At 41.7% G+C, this 23,357-nt stretch overlaps 1 protein-coding gene across 1 annotated transcript in view; it reads left to right on the plus strand.

The window, feature by feature from the left end:
• trmt2b (tRNA methyltransferase 2 homolog B) overlaps positions 1–23,357 on the plus strand; it is a 57,789-nt gene that overhangs the window by 13,787 nt on the left and 20,645 nt on the right. Inside the window, exons 3-6 of the mRNA XM_060832345.1 lie at positions 13,494–13,683; positions 17,155–17,392; positions 20,014–20,068; positions 21,832–21,939. Of these exons, the coding sequence (XP_060688328.1) occupies positions 13,494–13,683; positions 17,155–17,392; positions 20,014–20,068; positions 21,832–21,939 (591 nt within the window). The remainder of the gene's footprint in view (positions 1–13,493; positions 13,684–17,154; positions 17,393–20,013; positions 20,069–21,831; positions 21,940–23,357) is intronic.

Consider the following 23,357-nt stretch of genomic DNA (forward strand, 5'->3'; position numbering starts at 1 on the left):
CAGTGCCTTCAGGCCAACTCATGCACACCGACCAGACTTCCTAAATTGAACGAGTCCCATTTGCTTGCATTTAGCCCATATCTCTCCAATGCTATCCTGTCCATGTACCTGTTCAATTATCTATGAAATGCTGTAATTGTGCTCACCTCTACCATTTCCTCTGGCAGCTAAATCCATATATGCACCACCCACTGTGTGAAACTATTGCCCTTCAACTCCCTTTTAAATCTTGTTCCTCTCATATTAAAGTGACGTGCTCGAGTTTTAGACTTCCCTATCCTAGGGAAATGACCGTAGCTATTCATTTTATCTATGTCCCTCATGAATTTTATAAATCTCTATAAGATTATCCGTCAGCCTCCTATGCTCCAGTGAAGAAAGTCCCAGCTTATCTGGCCTCTCCTTTTAATTCTGTTCTCAACAGCATCCTTGTAAATCTTTTTTGCACCTTTTTCATTTTAATAGCAGAGTGACCAGAATTGTATGCCATACTCCAAATGAGGCCTCACCAATGTCTTGTGCAGCCATAAAAAGTTTGGATCATTGGGACTCCTTCTGAGGCAGAAAAGACTTTTTCAAAAAGTTTTGGTTTACCTGAACTGGAAAGGAACCAATGTCTTAGTGGGGAAATTTGCTATGGTATTAAGAGAGACTATAAACTATTAGAGAGAAGAGGTGGAACGATTCTAAGTAAATATAAATTTAGGTGAGAATGAGGTTCTGAATTTCTAAAGAATGAGTTAATAGAAAAGACAGGCAAGAGCAAGTCAGAGAACAAAGTAACTCATTGTAATTAAACTGTATTTATTTCGAAGCAAGCGGTTTTACAGAAAAGGCTGGTCAACTCACAGCATGTTTGTGCAATGAAAATATATGGGTTGAAGTTATAAATAAAAAGATTAGAAATCTCACCTTGATGGGATTAGTCAGAGGGAAATTTAGGAACAAATATGTAGAAATATCTCAGATATATGCAAGAATCATAAGGTTGCAATTGACTAGGACTACTATATCATTAAAGGTTTGGATGGTGAAGAATTTGGTAAATGCGTTCAAGAAAATTTTCTTTATCATTATGTCAATGTACTGAACCGAGAAGGAGCAAAATTTGACCTTCTCTTGGGTAAAAAGGTAGGGCAAGTGATTGAAGTGATAGTAGGGGAATGCTTTGAGTCTAGTGACCATAATTCTGATAGTATTAAAATAGTGATGTAAAAGGATAAGCCTTCTGTATAAGTTAAAGTTTTAAATTTGAGTAAGGCAGATTTTAATGGTATGAGATAAGAACTTTCAAAACTTGATTTGAGTAAATTGTTCACAGGTAAAGGGATGTCTGATAACTGGGAGGCATTCAAAAGTGTGATAACCAGTTCATAATCATCATGTTTATGTTACAGTGAAAAGTAAGGTTGGCAGGATTAGGGAACAATGGAAGAATTTGTAACTCTAATCAAGAATTTTTTTAAAATCACATTAAATCATGACAACTGAGTTCAAATGAATCTCTTGAACAGTATAAAAATGTAGGGGCACTCTGAAGAGGTAGATCGGAAGGCAACAGCTTTGGCAGATAAATTAAAGATAAACCAAAGAGATTCCACAAATACATTAAGAGCAAGTGAGCAACCAGAGAGAGAATTGGGCCCCTTAAAGATCATAGAGGTCGTCTTTGTGTTGAATCTCAAAAGATGGGAGAGATATTAAATGAATATTTTGTGTCTGTGGAGAAAGAAAAGGAAGCTTGAGAAGTCAGGGAAATAAACATTGACATTTTTAAAAGTAGTTCACATTACTCAAGAGGAAATGCTGAAAGTCTTAGAAAATACAAAGGTCGATAAATCTCCAGAACCTGATGTAGTGTATTCTAGGACATTGTGGGAAGTTAGAGAGGAAATTGCAAGGCCTCTTGCCTAAATATTTGAGTCATGACTATGGGTGAGGTGCCAAATGACTAGAGAGTGGCTAATGCTGTGCCTATGATTATGAAGGGATATAAGGAGAAGCCTAGCAACTGCAGACCTGTGAGTCTGACTTCAGTGGTAGTAAGTTCTTGGAGGTGATTCTGAAATTTAGATTTTATATGCACTTGGGGAGGCAAGAAATGATTAGGGATAGTCAGCATGGTTTTGTGCAAAGGAACTTGTGCCTCACAAACTGAATTGAGTTTGTTGAGGAAGTAACCATGAAGATTGATGAGGGCAGAGGGGTGAACGTTGTATACTTGGACTTTAGTAAAGCTTTGACAAGATTTCACATGGTTAACTAATTGATAAAGTTAGATCACATGAGATTCAAAATGGGATTGCCAATTGGATACAAAATTGGCTTCATGGTAGGAGACAGAGAATGGTGGTGGAGGGTTGCTTTCCCTGTAGAGGGCAGGTTCTGCACTCTGCTGTAATTGGAATTTGGAGGCTGAAGTGGCAAATGAGATCAGCTGGAGCTGGTCAACCCCTAAAGCCTCTGGCTGCCTGGAGGCACTTGAACCTGGGATTTCCCATTGCTGTTACTGCTGCCTTTGGAAGCCAAGTGGCCTGCATTTCTGCTTGATGAGTTGAAGACTACTGTAATCATACCTACTGTGCAGGGGAGAAGCTGCTGAGGACTGGGCTGACAGCCAGGTGCTGAAGCTGGCCTGCCTGTCTGGAAGGACTCAAACTTGGGACTTGCTTCTCAGGGCAGCAGCAGCAGCATGATGACCCGTATTTCTGTTCAGCTCATGCCAAGGAGGTTTGTTTCTGGAGTATGGACTAATACTACCATCAAGGGATTTAGGCTTGGATATTAATTGCTTGGGGCCTGATCACTTGCAGTGAATGACTGTGTATTTTGGAATTTGGATGCTGGAACTGTTCGGAAGTGATTGAGGTGGGTACATTAATAACATTTAAAGGACATTTGGACAGATACATGGAGAAGAAAGGGTAAGAAGGGTACAAGTTAAAAGCCTAAGTACATTTAGAACTTATCTTGAGCATCATGGGCCTCCATTTTTACAGTGGGAGTGAGGACCAGAGGGCTGCTGGGAAGGTAAATCTAGCAATTAAAAACTTACCTTGTGAATAGGCAGAGCGCATGCTGAGCAGGAGCAGATGGTGGATGGCTGCTTTACCTGAAAGATGACTTATGTAGTGTCACCTCTCATCCTCCTCCTCTAACCAAAAAAAAGAGTTCTGTGAGCTGGATTGGTAATTTACTAGTTTTAGTTATTTTTCTCTCTAATAGTTGGGAACCAATGGTAGCAGAGTCATCCTGGGAATCCTCCTGGAAGGCTGTCCCCACAGGTTTCATCTTCCTCCGGGCTTTCCCTTTGAAGAATACATAGGGGACAAGTTTGCTCTTCTCCCACCCTAGTGGTGTCCCTAACTGAGATAATAACTACGTGTCCAAAATTCCCGCGGTGGCTGAGGGGAAGCCCCAGGGGTAGAGGACAATGGGTGCCAACCTTTATGGCAGGGCAGTTTGTCCGGAGGTGACCCACCTCCTTGCAGGCAAGACACCGCACACCCTCCACCAACCAGAACAGCCAGGAAGCATCAGCCTCGGGCTCAGCGGTGACCACCTCAGCAGATGAAAACCTGTCACAGGGAGGAGTAAACGTGTCTCAGGCCTCCTTCAGGCTGATCAATAATGACATCACACCAAACCTCCCCTCCCCCTCCCCACCCCGAGCTGGCAAATGTAGTGAAGGAGGTCTGATGGAATGAAAGGCCATCTCAGCAACTACCTCCATAGGGCTGACAGATGAGAGCGGCCCACCAATAGTAAGCCCTTTCTCCAGGGGGTGGTACACACCTGCTCAGCCTTCAAAAAGGGACCTAAGAGACAATATTTTCACACAGAGGGTGGTGTATGCATGGAATGAGCTGCCAGAGGAAGTGGTGGAGGCTAGTACAATTGTAGCATTTAAAGGCCATCTGGATGGGTGCATGTACAGAACTATGGGCTTGTGGAGTGGGGCGCCAGGTCAGCATAAAGCTGTCTGAGGCAGCTTCTATGGGGGGGAGTTTTAGAGAAGTATATAACATCATGAGAGGCATGGAGAGGGTGAATGCGCTCAATCTTTTTCCCAGGGTTGTGGAATTGAGGACTAAAGGGCATCAGTTTAAGGTTAAGAGGGAAAGAATAAAAGGGAATCTAAGGGGCAACTTTCTTTTACACAGAGGGCGATATTCATATGGGATGAGCTGCCAATGGAATTAAGGCAGGTAGATTAACAACATTTAAAGGACATTTGGACAAATACATGGATAGGAAAGGATTAAAAGGTTATTTGGGTCAAGTGCAGGGAAATGGGGTTAGTGTGGGCGGACATTTTGTGCCAAAGGGCCTGTCTCGGTGCTGTGGGATTCTATGACTCTGACTCTAGTTCTACCTTCCAGTACATCTGCGGTTTACCACAACTAATGGAGTGCCAACTACCCCTGCCAAGCCAGCTGCACATCCCTCAATGGTCATGTGAAGGTGTATGCAGCATTTCACCTCAAGCTGCTTTCTTAAATAAGTAGAGGGCAAAAAGGACCTAGCAGTGGAGGGACACAGAGGATGCAACCACCCCCGTGTAGGAACGACTAGGCCCCACCCCGGAAGTTGTTTTAGAAGACCTCAAAGTCGCTATCACTACCCCCTCCACCCCCCCCCGCCCCCCCGCCCCCTCCACACACCCCCCCCGCCCCCTCCCCCCAACCAGGAACAACACCCCCCTTCACACAAATAGTACATAAAAGAAACTGAGGAAGTCCCTTTGGCCTTCCCTGCCAGTCAGGCCAACTCAGACAGCCATGTCCTGATCTGCCACTCTGCCCACAGGATAAAAACAATAGTTCCTTAGTGCTCAGAGGCAATAGTCATGAGCAGCAAATAGGCCACAGTCACAAAGTAGTAAGGAGGAAATGGACCAAGTTCTGATCAGTTCCAGGCTGCAGACTCCAGAATACACAGTCATTCACTGCACATGCTCAGGCCCCAAGCAATTAGCATCCAAGCCTGAATCCCCCACCTGAAGAAGTCATCCAGCCTCCTCCTAGGCACAAGTTTTTCCTCACCATCTTTCTTCAACAATGGTAGTACATTAGCCATCCTCCAGCTTTCCGGCACCTCACCCATGGCTATCACTGATACAATTATCTCAGCAAGTGCCCCAACAATCATTTTCCTAGCTTCCCACAAATTTCTAGGATACATCTGATCAGGTCCTGGAGATTAATCCATCTTAATACATTTTATGTCGTCCAGTGCTGCAACCTCTGAAACATGGACCTGTTCAAGCTATCACTATTCTTCAAATTCTCTAGTTTCCATGTCCTTCTTCACAGTAAATACTGATGTGATATACTCATTTATTATCTAGCCCATCTCCTGTGGTTCCACAGATTGATGGCCTTGCTAACCTTTATTCTCACCCTAGCTACTCTTTTGCCCTTACCACATCTATAGAATCTCTTAGAATTTTCCTTAACTCTATTTGCCAAAGCTATCTTATGTCCCCTTTTTGCACTCCTGATTGCCCTCTTGACTATACTCATACTGTTGACAAATTCACTCAATCCCAGCTGACTACACCTGCTATTAACCTTCTTTTTCTTGACCAAAACCTCAATTTCTCTAATCATCAAGCATTCCCTACATCTACCAGCTCTAACTTTTACACTAACAGGAACACGTTGCCTCTATGCTCACTATCCCAATTTTGAAGGTCTCCCATTTTCAACCATCCTTTTACCGACAAATAGCCTCTCCCAATCACCTTTTGAAAGTGTTTGCTTAATAATGTAAAACTTGGCCTTACTCCAATTTAGAACTTTAACTTTTAGATCAGATCTATTCTTTTCCATAACTATTTTAAAACTTGAATTATAGTCACTGGCCTCAAAGTGCTCCCCCACTAACACCTCAGTCACTTGCCTTGCCTTATTTCTCAGAAGAAGGTACATCCACAGACTGTAAAGGAAACTTTTCTTGTACACACGTAACAAATTCCACTTGATACAAATCCTTAACACTCTGACAGTCCCAGTCTATGTTTGGAAAGTTAACATCCCCTACCATTGCAACCCTATCATTCTTACAGATAACTGACACCTCCTTACAAATTTGTTTCTCAGTTTCCCATTGACTATTGAGAGCTTATAGTAGAGTCCCAAAAAGGAGATCATTGCTTTCTTATTTCTCAGTTCCATGAAATAACTTTGCTGGACATAATCCCAGGAATATCCTCCCTACCTACAGCCATAATGATATCCCTTATCAAAACGCCACTTGCCCCCCCCTCTCTCTTTCCTATAGCATCTATATCTTAGAACTTTAAGCTGTCAGTCCTGCTCTTCTCCGGGCCACATTTCTGTAATTGCTATGATATCCCAGTCCCATGTTCCCAACTATACCATAAATTTATCTGCCAGACCTGTCAGGCCTCTTACATTGAAATAAATGCAGTTTAAGTTATTGGTCTTACCTCATTTTCTGCTTTGATCTTGCCTATCTTGACCTAATCCTCAGTGCCAAGGAAACGGGTTCAATTCCAGCGTTGGGTGACTGTCTGTATGGAATTTGCACATTTTCCCTGTGTCTGCGTGGGTTTCCTCCGGATGCTCTAGTTTCCTCCCACAATCCAAAGGTGTGTTGGTTAGGGTAAGTTGACCATGCTAAATTGTCCATAATGTTCTGGGAAGTGTAGGTTAGGCGCATTAGTCAGGGGTAAATATAGGGCAGGGGAATGGATCTGAGTGGGTTACTCTTCGGAGGGCCGGTGTGGACTTGCTGGGCTGAAAGGCCTGTTGCCATACTGTAGGGATTCTATGACTCAATTGTACCAGTCTCAGACTTATCTCTTTTCTCATTATCTCTTTGTGTATCCCCCACCCCTAATACTTTCATGCTTCCTGAGCATCACTAGCTCAGGAGATTGGTCCCCTTCCAATTCAGGTGCAAACTCCTCCTTCTTATACAGGTCACTTCTACATCAGAAGCGATTCCAATGATCCAAAAGTATGAATCCCTATCCCCTGCACCAGCTCCTCAGCCATGCACTCATCTGCTGTATTCCTACCCTCACCAGCATGTAGCACCTGGAGTAATCCAAATATTACTACCCTCAAGGACCTTTTTTTTAACCTCCTGCCTAATTTCCTATATTGCCTTTTCAGAACCTCATCTCTTTCCCTTCCTATGTTTTGGTACCAATGTGTACAATGACCTGCTGCTGGTTCCTCTCCCCTTTGAGGACATTCTGCACCATCTCCAAGATATTCTTGATCCTGGCACCAGGGAGGCAACACACCGTTCTGATGTCTTGCTGCCGATCACAGAAACATTTGTCTGTGCCTCTAACTAGAGAGTTCCTATCACAATCGATCACTTGGAACCTAATGTACCCCTCATTATAGTAGAGCCAGTCTCAGTACCAGAAACCTGGCTGCCAGTGCTTGCATTCCCCTGAGAGTCCACCACCCCTTACATTTCCCAAAACTGCAAAGTTGAGATGGGGATAGCAATTGGAGATTCCTGCACTTCCTTCCTACCTCACCTATCTTTCCTAGAGGTAACCCATCTACCTGACTCCTATTACTTGTTCTGGAAATTTTAACCTTTGCAGAGCCCATGCCCCACTTACATCCCTTTATCTCTTTCCATAATTTTCCATGCAAATAAATCCAGCCACACCCCTATTAGTTTAAAGCCCTATCCACACTCCTAGTTATGATTCACAAAGACTCTAGTCCCAGACACAGTACGGTGGAGCTGCTCTCGAGCAAACAGAAATCCAGCATCATTACAGAGACATCTACCAAAACAGTGTTTGTTCAGTTTCTTTTTCTGGACATGTTTGTTTCATGCTGTTGTAAGGTATTGTAAGTCCTTCTGCTTTATCCAGATGGTTGCTATTTATCCATATTGTAAGTGATGTCAATTGTCTGCTTGATCATAGCAGTATGAAAGCTGCTCTATGCCCTGCCCTATCTCTGTGCTCTCATACACACACTGCTTAGGGCTCCCTACTGAACCCTCTTTTTCCCTTCCTTGTACACTCTTCCATGCCCTCTGACTCTCATTCTCTGTAAAATAAACATTAGACTAAGGGATTATTTGAGTTAACTAGGAATTCTAATTCTACAGCTAGAACTGCTGAAGCCAGCATCCTCTCAACAACAGCTTCAGTGTTAGCAGTGTCTTGAGTGTATTAATATGTGCAAAGCTGTTTTGCTGGACCATTATCAAATAACATTTAACACTGAGTCTTATGAGATATTGGGACAGAGAACCAAAAGCATGGACAAAGAGATGGGATTTGAAGCAACATATTGGAAGAAGAAATGAGGAAAAACTTTAGGGAGGCAATTCCACAGCTTTAGACTCAGACAGGCTGCCAATGTTAGAATAGTAAAATTTGGAGTTATCAAGGAGACCAGATTTTGAGTGTTGAGATCTCCAATGAGTTCTGGAGCTGGAGGAGATTCAAGACAGGCAAAAATGAGACAAAACATAAACTTGAAAACTCTGACAATCTGCAACATTAGAAGTATTGCTAGTCCAGAATCCAGTGTTGGCCAGTGAGTCTAGTTGATGAGCAATGGGAGTTGTCAATTTGGAAATTAGCAATATTTTAGCTGAGTTTGGGTTTACAGAATTTTAAGCTGCGGGGTGGGAGTGGGGGGTGCGGTGTGTTTACCCAGGAGAGCAGTGGAATGGTCAAAACTAGAGCTAACACGGGCAAGGGTTTCAGCAAATGAGATGAAGTAGGGATCGAAATATAAGAATAAAAATTTTAGAAACATTTTAAGAATGCAAATTTTACAGAAGGAGATGTAGTCAGTCTTGGTGATGATAAATTATAATTGAAAACTTTTATAATGAAGGAAGAATGTAGAATTCTGAGCAGTCAATTTCAAACCATAATGGTAAGGGGGCTGCATTTGAATAGACAGTTAAGTTTGTGGCAGGGACTGAGAAAATAATCAGCCTTATCAATGTTTAGATAAAACTTGGTCCTTCTGGACTGGATGTCAACACAATGTGAGACAAATGGTCTGTGGAGAGGTGGAGCTAGTTGTTATCGTATGGAGCCTGATAGGTTTTTGGTTGATTTTGTTGAGGAGCAGTCTATATGTAGAAATGGACATGGATGGATCCTTAAGGAAAAAGAAGCCATAAGGAACATAGGTCACTCATAACTTGTCAAGCCAGCTCCACCATTCAACTAAATTGTAGATGATCAACCTCATCAATGCCATGTTCCCATATTCTCCATATCTATTGATATCATTAGTTTCCACAAATTCAATTAATGTCTGTCTGCAACCTGTTCACTGACTGAGCCTCCACTCTACAATAGAGAATTACAAAGATTCAGACCTTCTGAATAAAGAACTTTCTCCTCAGCTCAGTCTTAAAATGATCTTCCCATTGTCCCGAGATTGGATTTCCTGGTTTTAGACTCACCACCCGGGGAAATATTGACATCCACCTGTCATTCTCTGTAAGAATTTTGTAAATTTCCATGAGATACACTTGATTCTTCAAGATTCAATGCAATACTGATCCAGTGTCCTTGAAAGGATTTCTAACATCCCAAGGATTATTCTCATGCTGCATTCCTTCTCTGGCAAGTTTGTCTATCATTGGATAAGGGGATCACTACAGTATACAACACTCCAGTTTGAGTCTCACTAAAGCTATTTACATCTGCAGCAACTCATCTTACTCTCATACTGTACTCTCATTCCCTGTCAATGGAGGTCAACATATTGTTTGCCTTCTGACTTCATTTGTACACTTGCATTATGGTTTTGGTGCTCATAAGCAAAGACATGCAGCCCTTTTGGATACTTTTCACTTCCCAATTTCTCATCTTTCAAGAAAAACATTTAGGTCTCTGTTCTTTGTACGAAAAGTGAATAACTTCACACTTATTTTATGTTCCAACTGCTCTGTTCTAGGTTATTCACTTGGCCTGTCCAATTCTTTTGAACTCTTTGTGTGCTCCTCTCAATTTGGTTTGCTGTCATTAGCAAATTGGCAACATTACAATCGGTCCCCATATCCAAATCATTTATACAGATTGTGAAGAGCTGTGGGCCCTGCTAGTAACAGGCTGCCATCCTGAAAATAATCCATTTATTTCTGCTCTTTGCTTTCTGTCTGTTAACCAATTCTCCACTCTGATTAGCATAGTTTGATGGAGAATATGATGTTAGAGTGAGCAAATGGAGTTTAAGTATAGGTAAGCCATTCAAGATGTCGAGTTGAGGGATTTAATGGGATACCCATGTTTCTAATGTTCTGTTATGCTCAGGCCTCTTGTGAGGTTTCCTAAATTGTTACAATTCAAGACACGTTCATTGTTTTGGGTGGGGAACAATGAACTGACTCCCCTTCTTTATTAATATAAATGCATTCCTTGATTTGTTGCAATAAGGTTAACTTGAAAACCTATACCATCCCTGTGGATATCTCTCTCCCAGACACAAATGAAATTATCTTTTAAAAGGAGGCAATTTAACCAGAGCTTGAGTTAACAAAGTGTGAGTTCATTAGTTACTAAGTGCAATAATAAGTAGTAGCACAGTACACACATACAGGTTAGAAATAAGAGGTAAGTCCAAAAAGGTATGTTTAAAAATGACTTGGAGGTGCATGACACACGCATGCGCACTCACCTATATACTCGCACACCCATGCAGACCCCCCCCCCGCACTGTCACCAACACACGCACTCTCTCTCTCACACACATACACACACAATCTCCTACATAATCACACACCCATGCAGACTCTCCCTCACAGACAAGCTCTCTCTCATATGCACACACACACTCCCCGCACTCTTACCGACACACGCACCCTCTCTCACACATCCCATCACACTCTCAGACACACACTTAACCAAGCTTACGCGCGCACACAAATACTGTATACCCACACACTCTCTCATATGCATTCACACGCACACTCATGTGCACACTCAATCTGTCACTCCTACATGTGCACACATATAAGTTTATGGGTTTTTGCAGAATTATGTTTTATTTTGCTCAAAAACTGCATGAATACACGTAAAACTCTGTAAAACTATAGAGGGTTTGTCAGTCTGACATAGCATTCGGACACAGACAGAATTCACACCTATTGTTTAAAAACCTGAACTCTCTTGAGAATGTAATTTAAAAGAAGTTCTGTGATTTATATATCAAAGAACATATCAAAGCACATCCCATTAGAAAAGATGAAAGTTTTAATCTTAGATTGTTTACTGTATCACACCACCATGACACTGGACTCCTTTGGCTATAAATTCTGTAAGCATGATTTTAACCTCCACAACTATCTGATGGAAGAGTGGCACTCTGAAAGCTAGTGCTTCCAAATAAACCTGTTGGACTATACCCTGGTGTTTTGTGATTTTTAACTAAGTTTTAAACCATACATTTATGGATTGGAATTGTTCATAAAGTGCAAATAGTTGAACTTTGCAGTAGGGATGATATTAGATGCTAAATAGTTGATTTCAAGAACCTTAGTTTTGCAGGTTGGTTGAGATTCTGACTTTCTAATTCCTCTTCATCGTGAATGAATTTCAGCATTCAGTATTGGAGGGAGTCCTTTTGTTATCCTCTTTCATTTGTCTGACTTGTTGATAGCTAATATCTAACACTGAGTTACGGTCTCTTTACCTGAAATGCAGTGGTGACTAGGGGATAGTTTTTTTTAATTTAGCCTTTGCATCATGCTAATGCTTAAACCCAAGTTACAATATAAGGGTACCACAATCTGCCAGTACATAAGTTCAGTCTCACGAACATGCTTGAGCAGAAACAAGGTAATGGCTTAGTGGGATTGTCACTGGATTAGTAATCTAGAACCCTGGGCTAATATGGGATATGAGTTTGAATTTCACAACTGGTGGCAAGATCTGAATTCAATAAAAATCTTGAAGGAAAAAGACTAATGGTAACCATGTAAACACTGTTGATTGTCATAAAAACTATTTGATTCACTATTATCCTTTTAGGGAAGGAAATCTGACATCCTTACTTAGTCTAGTCTACATGAAACTCTGTTAACATGTATATGTGGTTGACTGCTCACTGCCATCTGGATAATGAGGAACGGACAATAAATGTGGCCTAGCCATTGATACCCACATTTTGTGAATTTAGAAATGTAGAAATGGAACTAGCTTTTTAACTTTGCCCATTTTATATTTTTCAAAGGGAAAGACACTAAATATGCCTGCAGCTAGGGACATAATCTGTAGCTTTTGCTATTCAGTAGGAAGTTTTCAGCTGCTTCCCACCCTATCTCCCCCACTCCATCCCCTATTATCTTTTAAGTCACAAAATCTGTTTTGACTTGGCTCCTCTCCCTCTGAATAATTGTTGTTTAAAGAAACTTTCATAGCTTTAGGTGTGAGACTTTTGGTCTCTCTCTCTCTCTCTCTTTCTATGACTATTAACTTTTGTTGACTGTATCAAACCTCTTTATGTATACATAATTTTTTTAAAAATCACATTTTGGAATTGTAAGTTTATTTTTTTTCCCAAAACTTCAGGGTTCTCATCCATGGTCATGACATTTACCCCACATGATGAATGAAACAGGATTCATTGCCTTTTTTTTACAAAGAGTGAAACCAGAATAAATATATTAAACAATAAACTTACAAACGCTATAGGACTTTCCAACATGTGCACAAACGCAACTGGGGAAATATGTTCCTACTGTTTCGTCGTATTAATTTGTATTCCAGCATATAGTTAATTGCCTCCTGAACAGGGGCTAGCTTTTCTGGGCCTAGCCGATAGGAATGTTGCCTTATAGGAGGGGCTTCTCCCATTTCTACATCATGTATAGTTAAGGTAGTGCAGCTTGGCTTATCTCTGCTCAAGCCCTTGAATGTGGTGAGTTGTGTATTGCATCAAGCATATCTTCATCACGACTTTTCCCACTCTTACCATCTGCTATGGGGATGCCAGACTTAACAGGCTAATTATCAACACTGAAAGTATGTCATCAGCTTTTATGGTGTTTTAGGCTGTCCTGAAGAAGGCCGATGTGTTTGTTTTTGTTTCTTTGACATTTTTCTTTCGTTCTTTTTCTCTTTCACTCGCACGTTATTCCTTTTTTTTAATGATCAGTTGGTAACATCTGATTATTATTTTACTGAAACACACTAGAAGTTAGCAAAATTTGCCATCGGATTTCTTAAAGGAAAAGATATTATGGTCATTGTTAAATTCAACCTAGAAGAACAGAAAAGTTAACAGAATTCGGTTCTATGAACATAAATAAATGAAAAGCGGGTTCTCTGTTTTTTAGTGGAACTGCGCTTTGATTTATAGTTGGGGAGGGAGCATGTTGATGAATTTCCGGCGACTTTGGGATGTGGTTTGGTGGTCGGAACACCGAGTTCCTATCACAATATTCTTTACTAAAATGCAACGTATTTTAGATGTAGTTCGATATTTTAACGCAGTCGTAGTTTTATTTTCCTTCAGAAACATCGAGGAGTTCCTTCCTGGATGAAAGAGCGTGCTCAACGTCGGTGTAGATGGAGGGGACTTTACCCAGAAGGCCGTGCGCGTGAGACAGTCCTCTATGAACCGAGCGGACGAAGCAATCCCAGAAGGCGGCGGGGCGTGCATGCGCAGCTGGTTCGCTACCCTCAGTCGATTGTGGGCCGTGGAGGTGAGAGATGAGATAAATGAATAATGAGTAAATGAGGGAGAAGGAGGAAGAAGTGGAGCAGGAGGGATTCCTCTGTCTGGTCTTGTATTTCTTCCTCATCCTGTCAGAGACATCCAGACCCATTAGGAAGATGTTGTGACTCTTCTTATTCACTCATGGGGTGTGGGGCACTGCTGACTGGGCCAGCAACTCGTGCCCATCTCCAGCTGCCCTTGAGAAGGTGGTGGTGGTGGTGGTGGTGGTGGTGAGGGTGAGCTGCCTTCTTGAACGGCTGCAGTCCCTGTGCTGTAGGTAGACCCCCAATGCCAATAAGGAGAGAATTCCAGGATTTTGATGAAGAAACAATCATGTATTTCCAAATCAAGATGGTGAGTGGCTTGGAGGGGGACTTAACAGATGGCTTTCCCACGTATCTTCTAGCTTGTCCTTAGATGGTAGTTTGAACTTGGGACCAGAACAAAAGTGGGAAGTTGTGAATATTTAAGGTTGCTGGTGTCTAATGTCTTTTTATTTTTAACTTGTAGGCTGTCTATTCTACACACTTATTGTTAATCTTCTATCTTGGTTTCAGAGTGCTGACCAAATCTCATTCACAGATGCCTCCCTATCTCTCTCACCTCCTGCAGCCTCCAAGATATCTGTTCTGTTTTATTTCTGGTCTTTTCAGCACCCCCCCACTTCCATCAGTTGATAAGTTGCAACTGTGCATTTGGCTGACCAGGCCCATTCACCTAATATGGTTTTTGTCGTTTCAAAACTAGCAATGAGCATCTTACTGAGTACTTCCAAGTTCGTTCAATAACAAACAGTATCAAACTTGGGAATTCCCTTTTGAAAGTCTTCCATCCCTTCCTATTTTCAACATCTAGCACTTTGTCCAAGTCTTTACTCTCTTAGATTTTAGTGTTTTCTTCATTGCCTCAGTTTCAGTTTTTGTCTTTTTTTGTGAAACATCTTGTGGTATTAGTAAATATACCACATCAATAGAAATAGTTAGGATGATCTGTTGTGTTAATAGAAGCTATTGGTTGCAGGCATCACACCACGGAGTGTGCCATTATACATTATCAGATGAAAACAAAATAAATTGTTTGATTTCTATTACAGCTTAATCCTTGTATATTGACACCTCAGTTTATAATTTTGGACATACCAGTTGACTTGAGCATCAATTATAATCACCGTTACTTCACTGTTAATGGGTAAAAATCCTGGTGATCTCCTGCTAATAGAGCCATGAGTATCCCTCCAACCAATAACTACAGTGGTTAAAGAAGGCAACTCACCGCCATCTTCTCAGGAAAACTAGAGTAAGACAATAAATACTGGCCCAGCCAGTGATGCCCATACCCCATCTATGAGCTGCACCTTATTGACTTCATAGAAGTTTATTTAATCATGGGGGGTGTAAATAGGATGAATTGCCAAGGTCTTTTCCTTAGGGTGGGAAGCCCAAAACTAGAGGGCATAGGTTTAAAGGGAATTATTTAAAAGGGGCCTAGGGGCAACATTTTCACGGAGAGGGTGGGATGTATATGAAATGAACAGCCAGCAGAAGTGGTGAAGACTGGTAACATTTTAACACTTTAAAAGGCATCTAGATGGGTATATGAATAGGAATGGTTTAGAGGGATATGGGCCAAATGCTGACAAACTGGACTAGATTAATTTGGGATATCTGATCAGAATGGGCAGTTGAACCAAAGAGTCTGTTTCCGTGCTGTACAACTCTATGTCTATGACTCTACACGAAGTCCCCAAAAAGTAAATTGGTGTTAAATGAAGGATGACCGATCTCTTCCACACATACATGGAATGCTCACGTTAGCCTCTCGTATTTTACACTTTAATGTTTGAAAAATGGCTAGAAATACAAAAGGCAGTTTCAGGACTTGCAAGCAGATTCAAATGAATTTGCATAAGACCAACCTGAGCAGCACTGTGCCACTTTAAAATATCTGCACGCCTCAAGAAAATTGTTTGAGAGAAATGCACCTTGCATCTAGACAGTCATCAAACTATGTATTGGAACAAAAACAAATGACTGACAGATTTAGCAGGTCTGGAAGCATTTATGGGGAGGAAGTCGAGTTAATGTTTCGAACCCAGTGACTCTTCATCAGAACTTTGGTGGCTAGAATTAGAAAAGACAGTTCCAGGAGTGTATTTCTGATGAAGAGTCACGACTTCTTTCTCCCCACAGATACTGCATGAATATAACCAGCAGTTTCTGTTTTTCTTTTTGATCTCAGCATCTGCAATTCTTGGTTTTATTGGACTATCTGTTGAGTTTAGAGAAAGAAAAGCATTTGAATCTTTCTGTCAGCTATGAAGACCCAGAGTACAGGGTATATCAATGCACAAAACTAAAGGAGAGCGAATAAGGTAATTAAGAAAATAACAATTAGATGGCATCGACCTTATGTTTAGGAAGTGTGTTGATCATAGCTAAACAAACTACTGCCACTTTTAAACCTCATAGTTAGAAGAACATAGTACTGTACAGCACAGGCCTACAATGTTGTGTCAAAAGTGGCATCAAATTAAACTAATCCCTTCTGCGTGTGCTTAGTCCATAAACCTCCATTCCTTGTGTATTCATGTGTTTATCTAAAAGTCCCCTAAATGCTCCTATTGTATCTACCTCCACCTCCACCATCACCACCCTGCAGGTGATAGTTACAGACCCCGATCGCTCGCTGTGTAAAACCTTGTCCTTCATATCACCATTTGAACTCTGCCTCCCCCCGCCACCCCCCCCCCCCCCCCATTATTATACATTTCAACTCTGGGAAAAAGATTCTGACTGTCAACCCTAAGTATACATCTCATGATTTTTATCGACTTCTATCAGCCTCTGCTGCTCCAGAGAAAGTAACCCGAGTTTTTCCAACCTCTCCTTCCAGCTCATACCCTCTAACCAAGGCAGCATCCTGGTAAACCTTTTCTGCACCCTCTCCAAAGCTTCCACATCCTTTCATGTAATGTGGCAACTAGAACCGAATGCAATAATTTACAAGAAGTCATACTGTGTGTTACTGCAATGTTGGGAAACAATAACAAAAAATACATTTTTCTTAGGACTTTTCCCTGACATTCTATCCTTTCCCTGGCTGTTAATTGTTGGCTGGTCATATTGATCCACAAGCCTTCAAAATTGCTTGTTATTTTTAACTTCCTGTGGTGGTGTGTGATAACCCAGTAATGTGAGTAATCTGCTAAGCCAGCCGTACCTTTACCAGTGGAATCATCCAATTCAAGTCAGACCAGAAATTGAAACTACAATTTCCCGCTCTCTCTCCCTGTTCTCGCTGCAAACTGAATATGCTTGTTCGTCCATTTGGAAGTGCAAGGGGGGTGGGACTCCGATTTGTGATTGAGGAGCTAAATAAATTTGGGATTTTAGAATAGGAACATTATTTTCTGATAAGCTAATGCATTCCTCTCGTGGATCTCTCCCTTTCTCTGTAGGTGACACTATGTCAGCTGCTCCTCGAAGTCGCCTGTTGCGGAATGTACCTCAGCTAATCAGTCAGCAGGACTTCTGTTTCTGCTCCTACCTACGATGTTGCAGAAATGTGACCTTTGCACAAAGCCGCAGTCTAACTACTGCAACTAGCCAAGTAAATGTGCAGAAACCCTTGGGAGAAAAGCGAAAATCTGGCAAAACTCCAGTACTCCGCAATACAAGTAAAACCTGGGAAGAAAGGTGACACTTTTTTGTTCTGTACTTTCCAATTCCAATCAGAATTCTGATCATCCAACTGCTTTTCCTCTATTCGTTGAGAATTCCAGAGGGTCAGGTTTTAGTATATTTGTTCTCCCCATTACCTTGGAGCCGAAATGTAATGTTGGCCATTAACTTCTGTTATTCATTTGCAATCCTTAATCATAAACACACTTCACAGCTAAATATCACTGAGCTCCCAAGTGGATTTATTTTAGGGAACATCAACGTAGTTTGAGAGATTTTTAAGCCGGTGTGAAAGTTGACGAAATGTCTTTGGAGAACTGGAGAAAGATGTCTGTAAAAATAGGGATATTAAGATCAGTAAAGACCCAGTAGGTGGGCTATCAGCTTGAGCATAGAGAAGCAGGTGAGAATATAGTGTAAAGATTATGGCTGAAGACTTGGTGAAAGCAAGGAGTCTCAATATCTGGGGTCAGTGATAGCAGAGGATGGAAGTATGGAAATGGAAATTAAGCAATTGATGAGCTCTGGTTGGAGTAATTGTGGAGCAAGTACAGTGGAGTATTATGTGATGGAAAAGTGCCACGGAAATTTTAAAGAGGAATCTGCAAAACAGTTGAGAAGACTGACGTATAGTTTAGCTTGTGCAACATTGAGACAAGGAATAATAACTGGACACAAATGAGATGCAGCTACTGAAATTGATCTGTGGAGTAACAAGAAAGGACAAGATCAAGAACTAGCACATTATGGGTCACTGAAGTTAGTGGGCCCATTGTATAAAATAGCTGAAAAAAGATGATATAGTATCTGTTGCTGGGAGAGATGACGAATGAAGATGGGACCTCTGGGGAGACAGAAGATGAAGGGCCTAAATCAAATGGAAGGTTGTCTAGATGGAAACTTAAATGTCAAAGAATTGGAGGTGGACTGGGTGATAGAGGGAGATGGAAAAGAGTGCTCAAACTAACATTGTAGCAAGTCCAAGAAAAATAGGAGAGACCAAAAAAAAACAACAGTTTTTGGAGAAATGCGAATTAGACCTGTTCATTCCCAAAGTTCTTCACTTTCCTCAGGTCCAAGTCTGTTGCTGCATAATTGATCGGAATTGTTCGGTCAACTGCTCTATCATCAGCAGAGTGCCTTCTACTATTAGATAGTTGCACAAACTCAGTGCGTCTAGTAATAGCTGATTGCACAGTGTGGTAGGGCTTCATGCAGATCATTTTGTTCATGTCCAGAAAACATTGGTGGTAACATCAACTAATTTCACTGGGTGGAGAGCTGATTCTACACCCCTCTCAATATTATTCTCCAGATTGGCAACATCTGTGGAGAAAGCAGTAAAGTTAATGTTTCAGATCTGTTCTGACTTTTCTTCAGAACTGAAAGGAGTTAGAAAATGATAGCTTTTTATAATTTGCAGAGCCAGAAGAGAGGCAGCGAGCAAATGTTGCGGAGGCCCAGTGCAAAATATAGAAGGGTTGCGATTTGACGGGAAGGACAAATAGGGATGGAATTTGAGATGTAAAATGAATGTAAGTTAATTGTGGGATGGTGGAAATAGGCCCCCTCAGCTGAATGGAGAAAATGAGGACTTCAGATCAGAGTCAAAAATTGCAATGCTGGAAAAGCGCAGTCGGCCAGGTAGCACTCGGGGAGCAGGAGAATAGATGTTTTGTGCATTAGTCTGATCAAGGGCTTATGCCTAAATCGCCTATTCTCCTGCTCCTCAGATGCTGCCTGACCTGCTGTGCTTTTCCAGTGCCGCACTTTGCGACCCTCTCAGCCGATAGCAAAATAAATGATTCACAATTAAGACAAACCTGAGACAGGGAGAGGACTGTAAGAGAAATTGGGGGAAAGAAGCTATGAAAGTCAATATTTGTGATGTTGAGGTTGTAAAGTGCCAAAGCAGAAAATACGATGTGCTTGTGGAGCTTACCTCATGCATCACTGAAACATTGCGATAGGCTCAGGACAGCAATGTTAAGATGAGAGCAAGGTGGTTTATTGAAATAGTGCCCAACTGGGAGATTGGGATCACTTCTATCGACAGAGCAGAGGTGTTCCGCAAACTGGTTATCCCAGTCTGCGTTAGGTGTCACCAGTGTCAAGGAGACCAAATTGTGAGCAGCAAATCGAATAGGTCAGATTGAAGGAAGTGCAAGCATAAGCTGCTTCACCTGGAAGTTGTAACCAAGGTCTTGGATAGTGAGGAAAGAGGAGAATCCCCTCCATTGTCAGGATTCAGCAGGGATAGTTCCCTCTGTGACATTCTAGTCTAATCGTTCATCACTGTTAACACTTCCACACTCCCCTGTGGCACCTTGCCATCAAATCACAGAAGGTATACTACTCGCCCATTCACCAGGAACTTTAACTCTGTTTCTCGCTCCACAGACCTGCAGAGTTTCTCTCTCATTTTTACTGGTTGTTTCAAATGTCCAACATTCACAGTAGTTTGCTTTTACATCCTCCAATTGCTTCTTGAAATTGTTCCAATGCATACAATTATAGGCAGTTATAAACAACGGATAATCCTGCCTCGTTCCTGATAACCAATTGAGAATAAAATTGACCCCATTCTACAAAATGTTTTTCATCCTATTGCATTACCTTTATCCGTTCTCTCTCAGGTTGGCTGATGCTGTGACTCCACTCTGGAGAATGAACTACGAGGAGCAGCTGCAGGTTTGTGAGCGGATTGCAATATCTATTCAATTATATTATATTGATTATATCCTATCGATAAGAAGCTTTCAGAAAACCTAAATTCAAACACTGGGCAGAAGACTGTCCAGATTCTCCTCCAGAGACAGTGGGCTAGAGAATTTGAGCTTCAGTAAATCCAGTCTCTAACACTGCCTCCTTGCAAAATGGTTTCCACCTACAGTGTAGGAAAGAGTTTTGAGTTTACTTGTATTTCCTGGTATTTTACAGGAAAAGCTAAAAAGCCGCAATGCGTCTTCACTAGGCTGTAAAATTTAATACTGTTTTATGTGCAGCCTTTTGAGTTATTTGAAAGCAGACTAGCAATGTCCATGTGCTTGGTCAGTGCAGAATCTCTTCATCACCTGGCTAACAACTTCCTTTGTTCCTTTTACCATTTACCTTCTATCTTATGATTTGCAATCACTCCACCAGTGGGAACAGTTTTTTTCTGATCCACTGTGGCCAAATCCTTCATTAGTTTGAACATCTCTATCAAATCTCCTCTCAGCTTCCTCTGGGAAGAACAGTCTGATCTATCTGTGTAACCTGTCAAACAGGAATTACACTGGTGACTCTTTACCACACCTAAACGGTGGTCTAAAATTGGACACACTATTCATGCAGAGGCCAAGCTAGTGTTTGATAAAGTGTTTTGTAATAACTTTCTTCCTTTTGTATTCTGTATCTCTGATTATCAAACCTATGGTTCTGGAAAGCTTTTCAAAGTTACTTTCTCTCAATCTGTTTTGTCACTTCCTTTGTTGAAATTTCTCTGCATACACTTTCTTCACACACTTCTCTGTATTTAATTTTACCAGGCTGAATCGACCTGTCCCACCAGATTGTCTGTGTACTCCTGAAGTCCATCACTAACCTCCTCATAGTTCATAATACCTCCTAGTTTTATATCATCCTCAAGTTTTGAAATTATACCCTGTGTCCCCAGGTCTGACAAATCATTCATCTGGATGAAGAAAAGGAGTGGTTAGGATGCCTATTCCTGAAAACCTCACAGATTTTTCTTTCTTTCAATCTGAAAAGCAGTCAGTTGTGAGATTAGTGTCTGCATTGGTGAAGATGGTTTGATGGGGTAAGACAGCTTTTTTGCTGTTGTCCAGTTCAGATCTGTAGAAAAGAAAAACTGGACAGGCTATAGCTGTTTACTTGCAAAGAGAGAAAGCTATAGAATCAAGATCTTGAAAATTATGATGGGTTTGTGGTAGAGAAGATGACCAAACTGGAGATCATAAGCATAAGATAGTTACCATTAAAACTAACAGAATTTCAGGAGAAATTTCTTGCTCAGAGTGTTTAGAATGTAAGACCTTGCTACCACGTTCGAGAGTTCTTGTGAGTAGCAAAGATACATCCAAAGGGAAGGTGTGAGGACCCCATTCTGTGCTGTAAATACTGAGCAACTTTTGACTAGAAAGGTTGATGCTTGGTGCCATTGCAAGATTTTGTTTTGGTCCTGGAGGCTTTAACTACTCTAACAGCAAGACTCTCCAGACGGTAACTGACTGTGTCTCTCTATTAAAGAGACAGAACTATAGTTTGGGAACTGACTGAGTTTACCTTGAACAGGAGGCTGGCTACCAATTTTGATTTTGTTCATGGGAAGTAAAAACTCTTAATTCAACACCTTGTCATGTGATTTGGCAACATATCTGCCATGTTTCCTTGTGTTTTGCAATGTCCTGAGAGCATGAGCGTATTAACTCGGGTATTCTCTTTCCTTCTAGGTTAAATATGAAGCTCAAAAGAGGACCCTTCAGCTTTTAACTGCCAGCCTCCCCAGTTGTGCTAGGACTGAGGACCTGTGCTGCCCACTGCAATCAACTCTCCCCTCGGTTAGTATACAATCACTCACCCCCACCGGTTATTCATTATGATGGTGATATATTGCTTAACCAGGTAGCGAACAGCCAGAGCATGTAGTGCTGATTTCTCTTGAAGGCGTATGGTTTAGCCTCGATTGTTGGATATTTGGGAGAGAAATGGTATCTTTTCATCTCCTGACCCTGTTTGTCTTTCCATTTGCTTTGAATTTTGTACATGAGATGTGGGCATCACTGGACAGGCCAACGTTCATTACCCCATCCCTAATTAATGCTTGGGTCAGCGGTGAGAGCTGCTGATTTGTACATAATGTTTTTGTGAAGGTACACCAACAATGCTGTTCGTAATGGAGTTCAAGGATTTCGGATCAGAGATAAAGGAGCAGCATTTTTTTTTAAATTAGGATAGTGTGTGATTTCTAAGTGGAAGGTTTTCCCATGCTTGTTCTTCCAGGTGGTAGAATTTATAAGTTTGAAAGGTTGCTGTTGTGCATTTTGCATTGCTCCCACTGACCCTTTTGCACTGGAGGGAATGAATGATTAAGATGGTGAATGGAGTCCTGATCAAATGGCTATTTTGTCCTGGATGGTGTCAGATCTTGACTCTTGTCAGAGCTACACTTGTTCAAGAAAGTGGGGCATTACTTGCACTTGTCTACCACCCACTAGATACATCACAAGTTTTTGGGAGTCAGGAAGTCACTTGCTACAGAATACCAAACCTCTGACTTGCTGTGTAGGGGCGGCTCGGTTGTTAGCGCTGCAGCCTCACAGCACCAGGGACTTGGGATCAATTCCAGCCTCAAGCGACTGTCTGTGTGGAGCTTGCACATTCTCTACTTGTCTGTGTAGGTTTCCGCTGGGCGTTCCAGTTTCCCCCCACAATCCAAAGATGTGCAGATTAGGTGGATTGGCCATGCTCAATTACTCATAATGTCCAAGGATTTGCAGGTGAGGTGGATTAGCCACGGGAAATGCAACATTACAGGGTTAGGGTAGCAGGGGTGGGTCTGGAATGGGATGCTGTTCAGAGGTCGAATAGTCTGCTTCTGCATTTATGGATTCTGTGTAAGTCCCAGAATATGTTCTAATTGAGTCATAGCGCTAAAAATTCACCTGAGCCGCACTTGGAAGAGATTTGAGCCCCAAATGTTAGGAAACTTTACCTTGTTGTTGTGACAGAAACAGACTGTTTCAGTGCTGGGACATGACTGTGTATGATTTCAAACTTTGCTGCAAATAAATTAGGGGCGGCACGGTGGCACAGTGGTTAGCACTGCTGCCTCACAGCGCCAGGACCTGGGTTCAATTCCCGCCTCAGGCGACTGACTGTGTGGAGTTTGCACGTTCTCCCCGTGTCTGCGTGGGTTTCCTCCGGGTGCTCCGGTTTCCTCCCACAGTCCAAAGATGTGCAGGTCAGGTCAATTGGC

Source organism: Hemiscyllium ocellatum, chromosome 11 (genome assembly GCF_020745735.1).
Source record: "Hemiscyllium ocellatum isolate sHemOce1 chromosome 11, sHemOce1.pat.X.cur, whole genome shotgun sequence".
NCBI classification, from domain to species: Eukaryota; Metazoa; Chordata; class Chondrichthyes; order Orectolobiformes; family Hemiscylliidae; genus Hemiscyllium; species Hemiscyllium ocellatum.